This window comes from Pongo abelii, chromosome X (assembly GCF_028885655.2).
Source record: "Pongo abelii isolate AG06213 chromosome X, NHGRI_mPonAbe1-v2.0_pri, whole genome shotgun sequence".
NCBI classification, from domain to species: domain Eukaryota; kingdom Metazoa; phylum Chordata; class Mammalia; order Primates; family Hominidae; genus Pongo; species Pongo abelii.
In genome coordinates, this window is record NC_072008.2 from 18427692 (window position 1) to 18443435 (window position 15744).

General features: G+C 39.8%; 2 protein-coding genes across 5 annotated transcripts in view; one reads left to right on the top strand and one right to left on the bottom strand.

The window, feature by feature from the left end:
- Positions 1–15744, bottom strand: part of SCML2 (Scm polycomb group protein like 2) — a 117250-nt gene that overhangs the window by 96275 nt on the left and 5231 nt on the right. For 2 of the 4 annotated variants that reach the window (XM_054544369.2, XM_054544368.2), the window contains exon 2: positions 5973–6089. The exons of the other annotated variants lie outside the window; for them this stretch is intronic. In XM_054544369.2, the coding sequence (XP_054400344.1) occupies positions 5973–6053 (81 nt within the window). In that variant the 5' untranslated portion in view covers positions 6054–6089. The remainder of the gene's footprint in view (positions 1–5972; positions 6090–15744) is intronic. 4 annotated transcript variants of the gene reach the window in all.
- LOC112131038 (thymosin beta-10-like) lies at positions 7065–7196 on the top strand. The gene has a single exon (XM_054544370.1). The coding sequence runs from the start codon at positions 7065–7067 to the stop codon at positions 7194–7196; it is 132 nt and encodes a 43-aa protein (XP_054400345.1).

The window sequence follows — 15744 nt, forward strand, 5'->3', positions numbered from 1 at the left end:
CACATAATGTCAGATATGGTCTGAGCTGTTTTCTGCCCAAATCACCCTTCTGCTTCACCAATTTCACTATTTATTTGAGGGAAAAAAACTCTTTGTGGGGCATATTTTTAAGGTCCTGCCCCACACAATTTCAAAGCCATCTGACACCTACCATCCACAGTAAGCCCAAAAGGACTTTGTTTCAATGACTCACTATGTTGCTCTATCTACATGGGATACCCTTTCCTCCTCTTCTGCTTCTTGAAATACTATCTTTCTGCTTTAAGACCTTTATGCTTCAAGGAAACCTCCTTCTTGAAGCCTTTCTTGTTCCTTTTACCATTACCAACATCCGTATCCAGGTGCGATCTACTCAAAATATTTGCAGAATTCTTGTTATGTGCTCAGTGCTGTGTGGATAAAAGACAATCTACTACAAAAGTGCTGGAAATCTAGTAGGACAGACATATTAACAAATTATTGAACAAAACAATAAAATACAGGTTTTAAGAGTGGTAAATGTGGTACTATGTAAGAAGGTAGAAGGCACAATTAACTGGGAATATGAAAGGTGGCTTCTCAAAGGAAGTGGCATTTGAATTGTTTCTTTAGAGATGATAATTTCAATGAGCAGAGAAAGAAGAAGAGAGGAATTGCAAGCTGAAGACACAAAATGAGTAGAGACTAAAGAGACCCTGTCTCCTCCACTGGATTACAAAATGCTGGAGATGCTCAGGTTCCCACTGGGCCCTCATCTCCCTCTACAATCTCTCACAGGGGCCATGGCTTCAGGAGCTACTCATACACAGACAACTCACAAAGCATTACCTCCCCCTCCCAGATCATATCTCTGAAAGTTAGACCGGAATAATCAAGTGGATTGACTGATTAATACTTCTGCTAGGATGTTATCAATTAAAGACTATAGCCCAGTGGCTAAAGAAACAGACAAGAAAGTAAAATATATACAGGATGTTGAATCCACACAGATGATAAAGCACTGTAATCCAGGTAGTAAGTGAAAGTACTTACCGACTCTCATCAAAGAGCAAAAACCTGTGAATTACATTAAAATGAGTCTTATTAGGCTGGGCACAGTGGCTCATGCCTGTAATCCCAGCACTTTGGGAAGCCGAGGTGGGTGGATCACTTGAGTCCAGGGGTTCGAGACCAGCCTGGGCAACATGGCAAAACCCTATCTCTACAAAAAATTTAAAAATTAGCCAGCTGTGGTGGCACATGCCTGTAGTCTCAGCTATTCAGGAGGCTGAGGTGGGAAAATCACCTGAGCCCGGGAAATACAGGCTGCAGTAAGCTGTGATTGTGCCACTGTACTCCACCCCGGGAGTCAGAGTGAGACGCTGCCTCAAAAAAATAAATAAATAAAGAGTCTTATTACTATACAAATGAATTCAGTCCAATAAACTGAGGGATGGGTCACACACAGAAGATATAACCAGGTTCCCATGTTCTCTCAAATTTCTAACCCATAGCTGAATGCTTAACCCAGCTGGTAGCAATTGCTTCCATTGGCTGAATAAGTTATTTTTGTAATCCTGGAAGGAGTGAAAATATGTATAGAGATGATCGAAAATACATACTTGAAGAAAACCTAAATAAATCACCATATTCACAAGCTGGAAGACTCAATATTCTTAAGATATCAATTCTCCCCAAATTAATCTGCAAAACCAACAAACTGATCATAAACATCCTCACAGGGTCTTCAGAGAAAGTAATATGCTGATTCTAAAATTTGTATTTTTGAAAATGTAGAAGATTAGAATAGCTAAAACAATCTTCAAAAAGAACAAAGATGGAGAATTTACATCATCTTATTTCAAGACATAGTATAAAGCCACAGTATTCAAAACTGTGTGACATTGGCACAGGATATACAAATCAGATCAGTGGAAACAGGCTAGGCAGTCCAGAAATAGACCCACAAATATTTGGTCAATTGATTTTCAACTCAGGGAACAAGGTAATCCAATGGGAAAAAGAAAAGTATTTTTAAAAGAATGATCCCGTTGGCCGGGCATGGTGGCTCATGCCTGTAATCCCAGCACGTTGGGAGGCCAAGGCAGATCATGAGGTCAAGAGATCGAGACCATCCTGGCCAACATGGTGAAACCCCGTCTCTACTAAAAATATAAAAATTAGCTGGGCGTGGTGGCATGCACCTGTAGTCCCAGCTACTTGGGAGGCTGAGGCAGGAGAAGCGCTTGAACCCGGGATGCGGAGGTTGCAATGAGCCGAGATCGTGCCACTGCACCCCAGCCTGGCAACAGAGCGAGACTCGGTCTCAAAAAAAAAAAAAAAAATGGCCAGGCACAGTAGCTCATGCCTGTAATCCCAGCACTTTGGGAGGCCGAGGTGGGGCGATCACGAGGTCAGGAGTTCAAGACCATCCTAGCTAAAACGGTGAAACCCCATCTCTACTAAAAAATACAAAAAATCAGCCGGACGTGGTGGCAGGCGCCTGTAGTCCCAGCTACTCTGGAGGCTGAGGCAGGAGAATGATGTGAACCCGGGAGATGGAGCTTTCAGTGAGCCAAGATCACGCCACTGCACTCCAGCCTGGGCGACAGAGCGAGACGTCTCGGAAAAAAATAATAAATAAATAAAATAAAATAAAATAAGAAAAGAATGGTCCTGTTACTTAATAGCAGACTTAGATTTGTTGTAAATGTATATCGCAAATTCTAGGGCAACCGCTAAAAAAAAGTGGGAAAAAAAAGAATAATATGCTTACAAAGGAGAGAAAACTGAATCATATTAAATGTTCAATTAAAACCACAAAGGGCAGAAAATGTAGAAAACAAAAATAAGAACAAAAAACAAGGGCAAACAGAAAACAGTAATAAATACAGTAGTTATTAATCCAACTATATCAAGAATCACTTTAGGCTGGGTGCCTGTAATCCCAGCACTTTGGGAGGCCAAGGCGGGTGGATCACCTGAGGTCAGGAGTCCGAGACCAGCCTGGCCAACATGGTGAAACCCCAGCTGTACTAAAAATACAAAACTTAGCCAGATGTGGTGACGTGCGCCTGTAGTCACAGCTACTTGGTAGGCTGAGACAGAAGAATCACTAGAACATGGGAGGTGGAAGTTGCAGTGAGCCAAGAATGCGCTACTCACTGCACTCCGGCCTGGGCAACAGAGCGAGACTCTGTCTCAAAAAAAAAAAAAAAACCAATTGTATGCTGGCTACAAAAAAAAAAAAAAAAAACTCTTTAAATATAAAGACACATATAAACTACAAGTAAAGGGATGGAGAAAGTCCATGCTAATACTAATCAAAAAAAAAGCAGGAATAGCTATACTAATTTCAGACAGAGCAGACTTGAGAGCAAGGAAAGTTATCAGGGATAAAGCCGGGCATTACATAATGATAAAGGGGTCAATACTCAAAAAAGATATGACAATCCTTAACGTGTACATGCCTAACAAGAGAGCATCAAAATATGTGAGGCAGAAACCGATAGAACTAAAAAAGAAATAGATAAATCCATTATTATAGTAGGAGACTTCAACAACCCTCTATCAGAAATGGACAGATCTAGCAGGCAGAAAATCGGTGAGAACATAGTTGAACTCAACATCATCAGTTGGATATAATTGACATCTAGAAACTACTTCATCCAACAACAGCAGAATACACATTCTTCTCAAGCTCACATGGAAAATTCACCGAGATAGACCATATTCTGGGCCACAAAACACACCTTAACACACTTAAAAGAATAGAAACCATACAATGTTTCAGTTCTTAGACCACAATGGAATTAAACTAGAAATCAATAACAGAAAGATACCTGAAAAACTCCCAAATATTTGGAGATTAATCAACACACTTTGAAATAATGCATGGATCAAAGAAGAAAGCTCAAGATAATTTTTTTAATTCAACTAAATGAAAATGAAAATACAGCTTATCAAAATTTGTGCATTGCAATGAAAGCAGTACTTAGAAGGAAATTTACAACATTGAATGCATATATTAGAAAAGATGAAAGGGCCAGGCACGGTGGCTCACGCCTGTAATCCCAGCACTTTGGGAGGCCGAGGCAGTAGGATCATTTGAGGCCAGGAACTCGACACCAGCCTGGCCAACATGGTGAAACCCCATCTCTACTAAAAATACAAAAATTAGCTGGGCATGGTGGCACCTGCCTGTAGTCCCAGGTACTCGGGAGGCTGACGCAGGAGAATTGCTCGAACCTGGGAGGCACAGGCTGAAGTGAGCCAAGATTGCGCCAGTGCACTCCAGCCTGGGCAACAAAGGGAGACTCTCTCAAAAAAAAAAAAAAAAAGAAAAAAAGAAAAAAAAACAATCCAGGCACAAACTGTATGATTTCACTTACATGTGCAATCTAAAATAGTTGAACTCACACAAGCACACAGTAGAATGATGATTACCAGAGGCTGGGGAGGAAGGGGCAAGGAATGGGGAGTTGGTCAAAGTGTAAAAAGTTTAGGTTAGACAGGAGGGGCTGGGTGTGGTGGCTCACATCTATAATTCCAGCACTCGGGAAGGCCAAGGCAGGAGGATCGCTTGAGCCCAGGGGTTGGAGACCAGCCTGGGCAACATGGCAAAACCCCGTCTCTACAAAAAAAATACAAAAATTAGCCGGGTGTGGTGGCACACGCCTGTAGTCCCAGCTACTCAGGAGGCTGAGGTAGGAGAATCACCTGAGCCTGGGAAGTCGAGGCTGCAGTGAGTCATGATCATGCCACTGCATTCCAGCCCAGGTGACAGTGTGTGGTGACCCTGTCTCATTGAAAAAAAAAAAGAAAAGAAAATGAGGCAGTGTAGGAACACCCAACATAGTATCTCAAACAAGTAGAAGCTCAAAGACTGTTCCTTATCCCACCCCATCTGTCCTAATGAAAACTTCCTGAAATTAGTGAGTTTTAGCATTAATATTTAACATTAATCATGTTGTAAAATGAAACTATGTTCCAACTTGGATTTCCAAGCATTACTTGGTTACTCTTCCAAAGTACAGACCAAAGAGTTGTTGCTTAACAAAACAGGAACTCTAAATTAAATCACTCTTATATTAAGCAGAAATAAATAAATGTATATATTTATAACAACCAGACATATCACTATCAAAGAAAGCAACTGTCATCTACTAATCAGCATTATCGGAAAAGTTATACATTCTAGCTAAAGCCAAAGGAAACTTGACATCATCTCATGCTGTATGACTTTGAGGTAATTACTCATTAATATATTATTTCCTTTAAGGTAGGTGAGTATTGAAAATAGCTTTTGGGCCGAGCACCATGGTGCATGCCATAATCCCAGCACTTTAGGAGGTCAAAGTAGGAGGATCACTTGAGGTCAGAAATTTGGCACCAGCCTGGACAACACAGCAAGACACCATCACTATAGAAAAATAAAATAAAATAATTAGCCGGGCGTGGTGGAGCACACCTATAGTCCCAGCTACCTGGGAGGCTGAGGAGGGAGGATCACTTGAGCCCATGAGTTCAAGGCTGCAGTGAGTTATGATCACACCACCACTTCACTCCAGCCTAGGCAACAGAGTGAGACCCCAGCCCTAAAAATAAAAATTAAATTAAAAAGAAGAGAAGGTGGCTTTTGGCCCTTTATGAGCCAAAACATCCTTGTGGACTCCTAGAAACCAGAATTTTCTTTTTCTTTTTACACATTCATCATCATCGAAAATAAATAAATGAGAACACAGATAAGCAAAAAGAAGGGGGAAAGAATCACCTATAACTCCACCACCAAACAATACCTGTTGTTAACCATCTGGTGTATACCCTTCAAATTTTAAAAAATCATATATGTAAACCCATATACAACATATATTTGAACCACTTTTAAATATATACCACCAAATTCCATATATCAATAATCTTCAAATGAAATTCTCTCTATATAATAAATTCATAAAGCCAACATTTCTTAGCGAAAATGAAATGTACAATGAATAATAAATGTCAGTTCATACCAAAGGCTGGACATGGTGGCTCACACCTGTAATCCCAGCACTCTGAGAGGCAACGTGGGAGGATCGCTTGAGCTCAGGCATTCCAGACCAGCCTGGGCAGCACGGTGAAACCCATCTCTACAAAAAAACACAAAACTTAGCAGGCCATGGTGGCACACACCTGCAGTCCCAGCTACTCAGGAAGTTGGGAGGATCGCTTGAGCCTGGGAGGCAGAGGTTGCAGTAAGCTGAGATCACACCACTGCACTCCAGCTTGCGCAACAGAGTGAGACCCTGTCTCAAAAATCAATACATAAAAATAAAATGTAAAAAGGTCATTCCTTAAGGAAAATCTCCACTATTCTTAAGATTGACGCTCAGGACAGAAGTTACTGCTTATTTTGCAATCTAACATGTGATAAACAAGGCCGGGCGCGGTGGCTCATACCTGTAATCCCAGCACTTTGGGAGGCCAAGGCGGGCAGATCACTTGGGGTCAGGAGTTCAAGACCAGTCTGGCCAACATGGTGAAACCCCATCTCTACTAAAAATACAAAAATTAGCCAGACGTGATGGCAGGCGCCTGTAATCCCAGCTACTCAGGAGGCTGAGGCAGAAGAATTGCTTGAACCCAGGAGACAGAGGCTGCAGTGAGCCAAGATCACTCCACTGCACTCCAGCCTGGGTGACAGAGCAAGACTCCGTCTCAAAAATAAATAAATAAATAAATAAATAGTGATAAACAATAAGGCAGATGAAAATCTATTTACTAGACTTAGTATAATTTTTAAGTTCATAACTATATTTATCAAATGCTGCTTTTTGATAATGTTTGATCACCAAAACTTTTCATCATTTCCTATATAATTTTTGTAACTTATACTTTGTTGTTTTTAAAAAAGGATTAGCAGTCCCAATATAAAAATACACTTAGGGTAAAGTTTTATTTGTTTGTTCAAATTAATAAGAGTAAGTACCTAGGCCTTGGGGCTGCCAGCAGGAGTGCCATGGTGAGAGGCACTGGCAGGGAATGCGGAAGGGAGCACTGGTCCACAGCCCCAGGCCAAGAGCCTTGGTTTGCCCACTAGGATTGTTTTAAGAAAATGGCAGAAAATGGCAGACAAACCAGACATAGGGGAAATCGCCAGCTTCAATAAGGCCAAGCTGAAGAAAACGGAGATGCAGGAGAACACCCTGCTGACCAAAGAGGCAATTGAGCAGGAGAAGCGGAGTGAAATTTCCTAAGAGCCTGGAAGATTCCCTACCCCTGTCATCTTCAAGACCCCAGTAGTGATGTGGAGGAAGAATGACCACAAGATGGACACAAGCCACAAGCTGTGCCGTGAACCTGGGCACTCCGTGCTGATGCCACCAGCCTGAGGGTCCCTATGGGTCCAATCAGACTGCCAAATTCTCTGGTTTGCCCCGGGATATTACAGAAAATTATTTGCATGAATAATGAAAACACAGCTCATAGCAAAAAATAAAATAAAATAAACGTACTAGTTAGTTGGGAAAAATTTAGTAATTCCCTCTGGGCTTCCTAGTAGATAAAAGCAAAAAGGAAAACACTTGGGTTATATGCACACAAATTCAGAAAAAAAAAAAAGACAAACATTTCCCTAGGACCAAATACTAGGAAGAATCTGCGAAGATTCTGATGTAAAAGAATATTGACTAATTTAATAGAAACTATCTGACTATAACTTGAGAAAAAATAAAACGTTCTATTGTCCCTCTTAAAATGCATTACACTGTAACTCACCTGTCTTTCAGTCACAAGGATGGAGGTTATAGATGTAAAAGGAAGAGAAGATTACTATAATCTATTGGTAAATGCTGGATAGCATCAACGGATTCTTAGTTGAATCCTCAGAGTGTCTCAAATAGAAAAATATGGTGACAATAGACACAGACAGCACAGCTCTTTCTGGGAAAAATTAGAAGCCTGAAGTTCTTTTAGAAACATATTTCCACAGTGGTAGTCTGCAAGGAAAACTGCAAAAAAGCTTATCTTTGCTTTCAATATACTCTGAACCTGCTTCAGCATTATAAGAAAGGCTCAAAAAAGACCCTCAAGTAACTTGCCTTGATACATGGGAGAAAAATTTTTGGTTTTAAAAAAAGTTAAAAGTTTCAGGCTTTTTGTTTTTGGCAACATAAAGAGTAGAAGTTGCTTCACTTAATGCATATTAGGAGCAATTCCACTATGTGAAAAAACATTCAAATATAAATAAGCCTTAAAAAAAAAAAAAAAGTTAGGCAACCTAAATGTCCAACAATGATAGACTGGATTAAGAAAATGTGGCTCATATACACCATGGAATACTATGCAGCCATAAAAAATGATGAGTTCATGTCCTTTGTAGGGACACGGATGAAACTGGAAACCATCATTCTCAGCAAACTATCACAAGGACAAAAAACCAAACACCGCATGTTCTCACTCATAGGTGGGAATTGAACAATGAGAACACTTGGACACAGGAAGGGGAACATCACACTGTGGGGACTGTTGTGGGGTGGGGGGAGGGGGGAGGGATAGCATTAGGAGATATACCTAATGCTAAATGACGAGTTAATGGGTGCAGCACACCAGCATGGCACATGTATACATATGTAACTAACCTGTACATTGTGCACATGTACCCTAAAACTTAAAGTATAATAATAATAAAATTTAAAAAAAAACGGTTAGGTTAATAGTATTTCATAGTGTCTGACATTGAAATTTCACTTACCAAAAGACTACAGTTGGGCCGGGCGCAGTGGCTCACGCCTGTAATCCCAGCACTTTGGGAGACCAAGGCAGGCAGATCACTTGAGGTCAGGAGTTCAAGGCCAGCCTGGCCAACATGGTGAAACCCCATCTCTACCAAAAATACAAAACTTAGCCAGGCATGGTGGTAAGCGCCTGTAAGCCCAGCTACTCAGGAGGCTGAGGCAGGAGAATTGCTTGAACCCAGGAGGTGGAGGTTGTAGTGAGCCGAGATCATGCCACTGCACTCCAGCCTGGGCAACAGAGCAAGACTCCATCTCAAAAAAAAAAAAAAGACTACAGTTATACTAAATCTAGCAGTTGTATCTAGAAGCTCTGAACAAGTATGGACAATCTGCAATCTTTTACACAACCATTTGTTTTGCAGATTGTATCTTGTTACAGAATTAAGAGCTGATAAAAGATCAACAAATGCTTTGAAAAGTCTTGTTTTAAACCACTTTCTCAACACGATTAAACAATGTAAACAGTGATTAATAGTGGAATTATTAAGCCTAAAACTCCCATTACTCTTATCTGATTCTGGAGAAAATTCTACAATCTGTTGAGAAAAACAGTTTTAAAGTACTATTTAGCAAACTAATGGGTCTATAAATTCTAAGATTATAGGGCCTTTACATTATTTGTTTATTTTCTGGGGTTTTTTGTTTGGAGAGTTCTTTTCTTTTTCTTTTCTTTTCCCTTTTTTATTTTTTTTTTTTTTCTTTGGTGTGCCCTACCTCCCTTTTTTTTTTTATTTTGTTTTTAAGATAAGGTAAGCCACACCTTGAGTCTCTAATTAAAGATCACTACCAGAAGAGTAGTGATCTTCAGTAAGGGTAAACATTTTGACAAGGACAGGAACTAAACAAATCTGACAGCAAGAAATCTCCCAGGTTCCAGGTTCAGTTCAATTTCACTAGAGAAAAAAAAAAAAGAGAGAGAGAGAGAGAGATTTCCCAAGGCCTGTTTCAACTTTAGGCCATTGGTCAGATGTTATAAAATGAATGCAACTGTAGAATTTCAACCTGAGAGAACGTAAAAATCAATAAAATACGGCCAGGTGCAGTGGTTCACGCCTGTAATCCGGCATTTTGGGAGGCCAACGCGGGTGGATCACGAGGTCAGGAGATCGAGACCATCCTGGCCAACATGGCAAAACCCCGTCTCTACTAAAAAATATAAAAATTAGCCAGGTGTGGTGGCGGGCGCCTGTAATCCCAGCTATTCGGGAGGTTGAGGCAGGGAGAACTGCTTGAACCCGGGAGGCGGAGGTTGCAGTGAGCAGAGATCGCGCCACTGCACTCCAGCCTGGGCGACAGAACGAGACTCTGTCTCAAAAAAAAAAAAAAGAAAAAGAAAAGGAAAAAAAAACCTAGGCTGGATTACAATCACACCTGTAATCCCAGCACTATGGGAGGCTGAGGCGACAGGATTGCTTGAGCTCGGGAGTTCGAGACCAGCCTGAACAACACAATGAAACCCTGCCTCTATTAAAAAAAAGAGAAAGAAAGAAAGAAAAGAAAAAAAAAGAAAAGAAAAATGAAATAAAATAAAAATACGAAACCAAACTCTCATTCCCTATGACTCGTGGGAAACTTAAAAAATAAAAATTTTTTTAAAAGACCAGGTGCAGTGGCTCATGCCCGTAATGCCAGCACTTTGGGAGGCCAAGGCAGGAGGATCGCTTGAGCCCAGAAGTTCAAGACCAGCCTGGGCAACATAGTGAGACCCTGTCTCTAAAAAAATAATAATAATAAAATAATAAATACATAAATAACCAAATTCTTGCCATCCAAAATGAGCTCCTCTTCCTCTGCATTTTATTTTAAAAGCATTACAAACCCTCAATCTTTCTGAATTAGAAGTCATCTTTGACTCCCCTCCTCTTCTGTCTTATCAGTTACCAAGTTATTTTGATTCCTCAAGATCAGGAAGCTGGTAGTGAAAGAAAAATGATTCAAATCGAGGTTAGTCAAATGCCAAAAGACAAGGCTCCAATACACTGAATGTGCTTTGAAAGGGAGAAATAAGGAGTGATATGGTTTGGTGTCCCTACCCAAATCTCATCTTGAATTGTAGCTCCCATAATTCCCTCATGTTGTGGGAGGGAACCGGTGGGAGATAAATGAATCATGAGGGTGGTTTCTCCCACGCTGTTCTCATGGTAGTGAATAAGTCTCAGGAGATCTGATGGTTTTATAAAGAGAAATGCCTTTCACCTGGCTCTCATTCTCTCATCTGCTGCCCTGTACGACATGCCTTTCACCATGATTGTGAGGCCTCCCCAGCCAGGTAGAACTATAAGTCCATTAAACCTCTTTTTCTTATAAATTGCCCAGTTTCAGGTATGTCTTTATTGGCAGCGTGAAAACAGACTAATACAAGGAGATATTATAATATACCAGACACCCTAGACAAAATGGATCCATGAGGGCAGGAGAAAACAAAAGTTATGTTTCCAGAGATTCAATGATGATGGTGTTGTCAGTGGTGATACTACTACTCAGATCTGTTACTTACTGAGCTCTTGCTATTAATGAATGCCTGGTACCCTACCCTAAGGCTTTTATATATGTATTTTTTCTTATCTAAAGCTTATTACAAGCCTGCAGAGTAGATACTGTTATTAATGTCCATAATGTTCATTTGAAAGTTAAGGATATTGAGGCTCAAAGACCTGCCCAAGATCACCCAGCTAGATTTGAATCTAGGTTCATGAATGCTTAACCACTGTGCTAAAATTGCCTTTGCTGTGTTTAACTGTGTAAGTGTCTTTTCTCCCCTGCTAGACAATAAGCTCCTGGGGGAAGTATATCCTTCAGAGTAACGAGCACAGTGTCTATCACATACTAGGGTCCCCAAAATGTTTGCTGAATGAGTAAACTCTGCTGTGCTATAGGCTGCTTGTATCTAAACTATATAGAATTAGAATATTGTGGTTTTCAAAAACAATTTTTTTTTTCTGAAACAGGGTCTCTCTGTCACCCAGGCTGGAGTGCAGTGGAGTGATCATAGCTCGCTGCAACCTCAACCTCCCCGGGCTCAGGTGATCCTCCCACCTCAGCCTCCCTAGTAGCTGGGACTACAGGCACACACCACCATACCTGGCTAATTTTTGTATTTTTTGTAGTGACAGAGTTTTTCCATGTTGCCCAGGCTGGTATCAAACTCCTGGGCTCAATGAATCCTCTTGCCTCAGCCTCTCAAAGTGCTGGAATTAGAGGTGTAAGCCACCATGCATGGCCTAAAACAATTTTTTGATAAAATTTTTCTTTTATTCTTTGTTTTGAGACAGGGTCTGACTCTGTTGCCCAGGCTGGAGTTCAGTAGCATAATCAGGGCTCACTGCAGCCTGACCTCCCGGCTTAAGCGATTGTCCTGCCTCAGCACACCCCCCGCACACCCCCTACCCCCAACACACACACACACAAAGTAGCTGGGACTATAGGCATGTGCCAACAAGCTCAGCAACTAATTTTTTTTTTTTTTTAATTTTAGTAGAGACGATGGCTCACTAAGTTGCCCATACTGGTGTCAAACTCCTGAGCTCAAATGATCCTCCTGCCTCGGCCTCCCAAAGTGCCGGGATTACAGGCTCACATAAGCCACGGTGCTCGGCCGAGATTCTTCTTTCGGCTGTCATTGTTGTTCTCTGTTCCTTCCTGCAATATCAAATCAGCTGTCTTAATTTACACACAAGTCTAAGTCAATAGGCCAAGGAGAAAATTCTGTGAGATCTGAGACAATCCCCCACCTCCAATACCTCTCTCTTTCCCAGAAGTTGATTGGCCTTTTTTTTTTTTTTTTACTCTGAATTTTATCTCTTTCTAGGATGTTCATGGTCTCAAAAAGTCAGGCTCCATATAAATGAGTTACCATTATAGAATTCAGTTTATAAATGCCAACTACATAACAGGTATAACTAAAACATGTGCTCTAAACCAATATTCACCAAAAAAAGAAAGAACAAGCCAAGTCCCTATTCACAAAATAATCTATTGAAAAAAATGTTTCATCATATCCCCTTGAGTTTATCAATAGTATAAGAAGTTTCAAGGATAAGAGAGATTCACAAATATGTTTGCTGGTGTTTTAAAGAAAATGTTGGAATAAGTGATGGAAGTTATTATACATATACAATTTACCAGAGATTAATTAAATAGCACATGTAGAAAGGGTTCTTTTCCTTTTAAAATCTATCTTGTTATAAAGACACTACTTTTAGACTTGAACAAACAAAAATGCTGTCCTTTATTGTGAAGGGGAATGTCTGAGTTAACTGCATAAAACAACACCTTTATGTTTTTAACTTGTAAATAGTTTATTATTTTGTTTCAAGAAGTACTTCACATTTATGCCTAAATGCAAAAAAAAATACTGATTTAATTAAAATACACTGTAGTCACGTATTTTTTCTTTGACCAAGAGAAGCTCTCTCTTTCAACTAAGATTTTGTTTCTGGTAATAGTGATTATCCTAATACAGGATAGAAAAAGTGTATATTCCATTGTATAACCATACATAATTTTGTGGAATTGAACATGAGTCATCACTTTAAGATTCCACAAGTATCTACTCAATTCACTCAAGTAAATAATCAAATGTCACATTTTCTGACATAGTTATAAAAGTAATCAGAAAAACACTAAACTCTAATACTGTAATTACATTTAAAACTAAAATTCTATCTCTGAATTAAGACTAATCAATATTAAGAAAGAACAAGCTGGGTACAGTGGCTCACACCTGTAATCCCAGCACTTTGGGAGGCTGAGGCGGGTGAATCACCTGAGGTCAGGAGTTCGAGACCAGACTGGCCAACATGGTAAAACCCCGTCTCTTCCAAAAATACAAAAATTAGCCAGGTATGGTGGCGGGCACCTGTAGTCCCAGCTACCTGGCAGGCTGAGGCAGGAGAATCGCTTGAATCTGGGAGGCGGAGGCTGCAGTGAGCCAAGATTGTGCCATTGCACCCCAGCCTGAGTGACAAGAGCAAAACTCCATTTCAAAAAAAAGAACATTTTTGGGCCGGGTGCAGTGGCTCATGCCTGTAATCCCAGCACTCTGGGAGGACGAGGTGGGCAGATCACTTGAGGTCTGAAGTTCGAGACCAGCCTGGCCAACACGGCAAAACCCCATCTGTGGTGGTACATGCCTATAATCTCACCTACCCGGGTGGCTGAGGCATGAAAATTGCTTGAACCTGGGAGGCGGAGGCTGCAGTGAACCGAGATCATGCCACTGCATTCCAGCCTGGGCGACAGAGCAAGACTCTGTCTCAAAAAAAAAAAAAAAAAAAAAGAACATTTTCATCTCCATATTTCTGAAATCTGTTAAAAAAAAAAAAAATCAAAGAACATTTTTGGTAGCAACAATTTATCAAATCAAGCCTTCTTGAGGAAATTAAGGTTTCTAAAGGAGCAATTTTAAATTATGCTTTTGTAAAGTCCACCCCAACAAATTAGTAATTAATCTTTTTCTGTGTCAAAACAAACCTAAGAAGGCTTAACTATTTTCAAAAATGTCTAATTTAAGTTACCCAAAAAAAAACCTATAAGTTAATCACTTGCAATTTTAACATGATTTATTTGAAAGCTATGTATTTAGTGAAGAAGTATGTTATGTCAGAAAACAGATAAACGAAAGGTAAGTCAAGGGTTGCCAAAATCCCAGTTTATAGTTGTAAACTCCTAAGGTTTTAAAGCACAGCTACAGGCTAACTGCCCAAAGACCTGCTACCCACTGACTTTCGTGAAGGACTTGAGTTAATGGCAGGGCATGTCAATTTACTACAGGCAGCTAATGGTGCAACATTTTGACAAAAGAACTGGATCTGGTTACAGGCTGTTCCTATTATCACTGCAGTCTAGATTTATGGTTTCTAACACTGGCCCTACAAGAAATAATGGAAATGATGACAACAACAATCCCCACTAGACAACAGACTGCAGAAAAGCATGCAATAAACCACAATCTGAAGAGACCAGAAAGCTAAACATCCTTGAAAATACCTCAAACACGAGGTAGGTGTCAGCAAATTACCCATTCAAATATTTCTACAACTTCTCAAATTTCAACACAAAAAAAATCTCAAATCAGAGTCTCTAAAGTAATCTAAAATCAAACAATATCTAAATATACTTATTATTGCCTACTATATATTAATTCTTTTAATGACCAAAGATGCTGTGTTTCATTTGAACAGATTTATGAAACTCTATCAAGTTAGTTAAAAATTAATACTGAGTATACCGCTTTTCAAATAACATTAAAGAGAAAAATACTCCAAATAACATTTTAAAAAATATTTCAAAAGGAAAAAAAAGCAACAGTTCATAGCAAAGGGCACATGTTTCCAAATGTATTCAAAGAGGAAGAGAACTGAAAAGAAGAAACACATTTGATTCAGCATTTAAAAATAAACATATAATCAAACCTTAAACCAGCTAAAACTGATGAAAGGTAGGAAAAGTGGCCAAATGTTAACAAAAAAAAAACCAAGCACTTTGTCAATACACTTAAAAAACTATGTCAAGGCTATAAGGTACATACCAAACAAATGGAGCTGTTTGTCTATAATTCGCCACCAGTTAATCTTTATGAGAAACAGAGGTTGAGAAAAATCAAATGTGTATTCTAAATACAACCAAAGAGAGCCCCACAAACTTTTCTCTGAGAAATGAAAGCATCTTCAAGGTATGCCCTAGAATCATAATGTATCTGTCCCTTCTGAAGTTTACAACAGTACGTTACCACTAAAAGTGGGCACTCTCTTTCCCCTCTTACAACAATTTGCTCCTATAAACTTAGGAAGAGGCAGAGCCGTAGCCATAAACACAGGTCACAAGTGGTAGGTAATCAAATGCTATCTTCAGTTTCCCAGGTCTTTATTCACAGCTTATTCCACAGGTTTTAACTCTTCAAATAAGGAATTCATGTAGTCTAGGTCAAATGATCATGATATTAAGATGAACAGCACCATCATATTCACTGCTACAGGATCTTCAAATATTTCACTTTTCACACAATAAG

Coding starts and splice junctions, on each gene's coding strand:
- LOC112131038 (XM_054544370.1), top strand. CDS start 7,065: ATGGCAGACAAACCAGACATAGGGGAAATCGCCAGCTTCAATAAGGCC.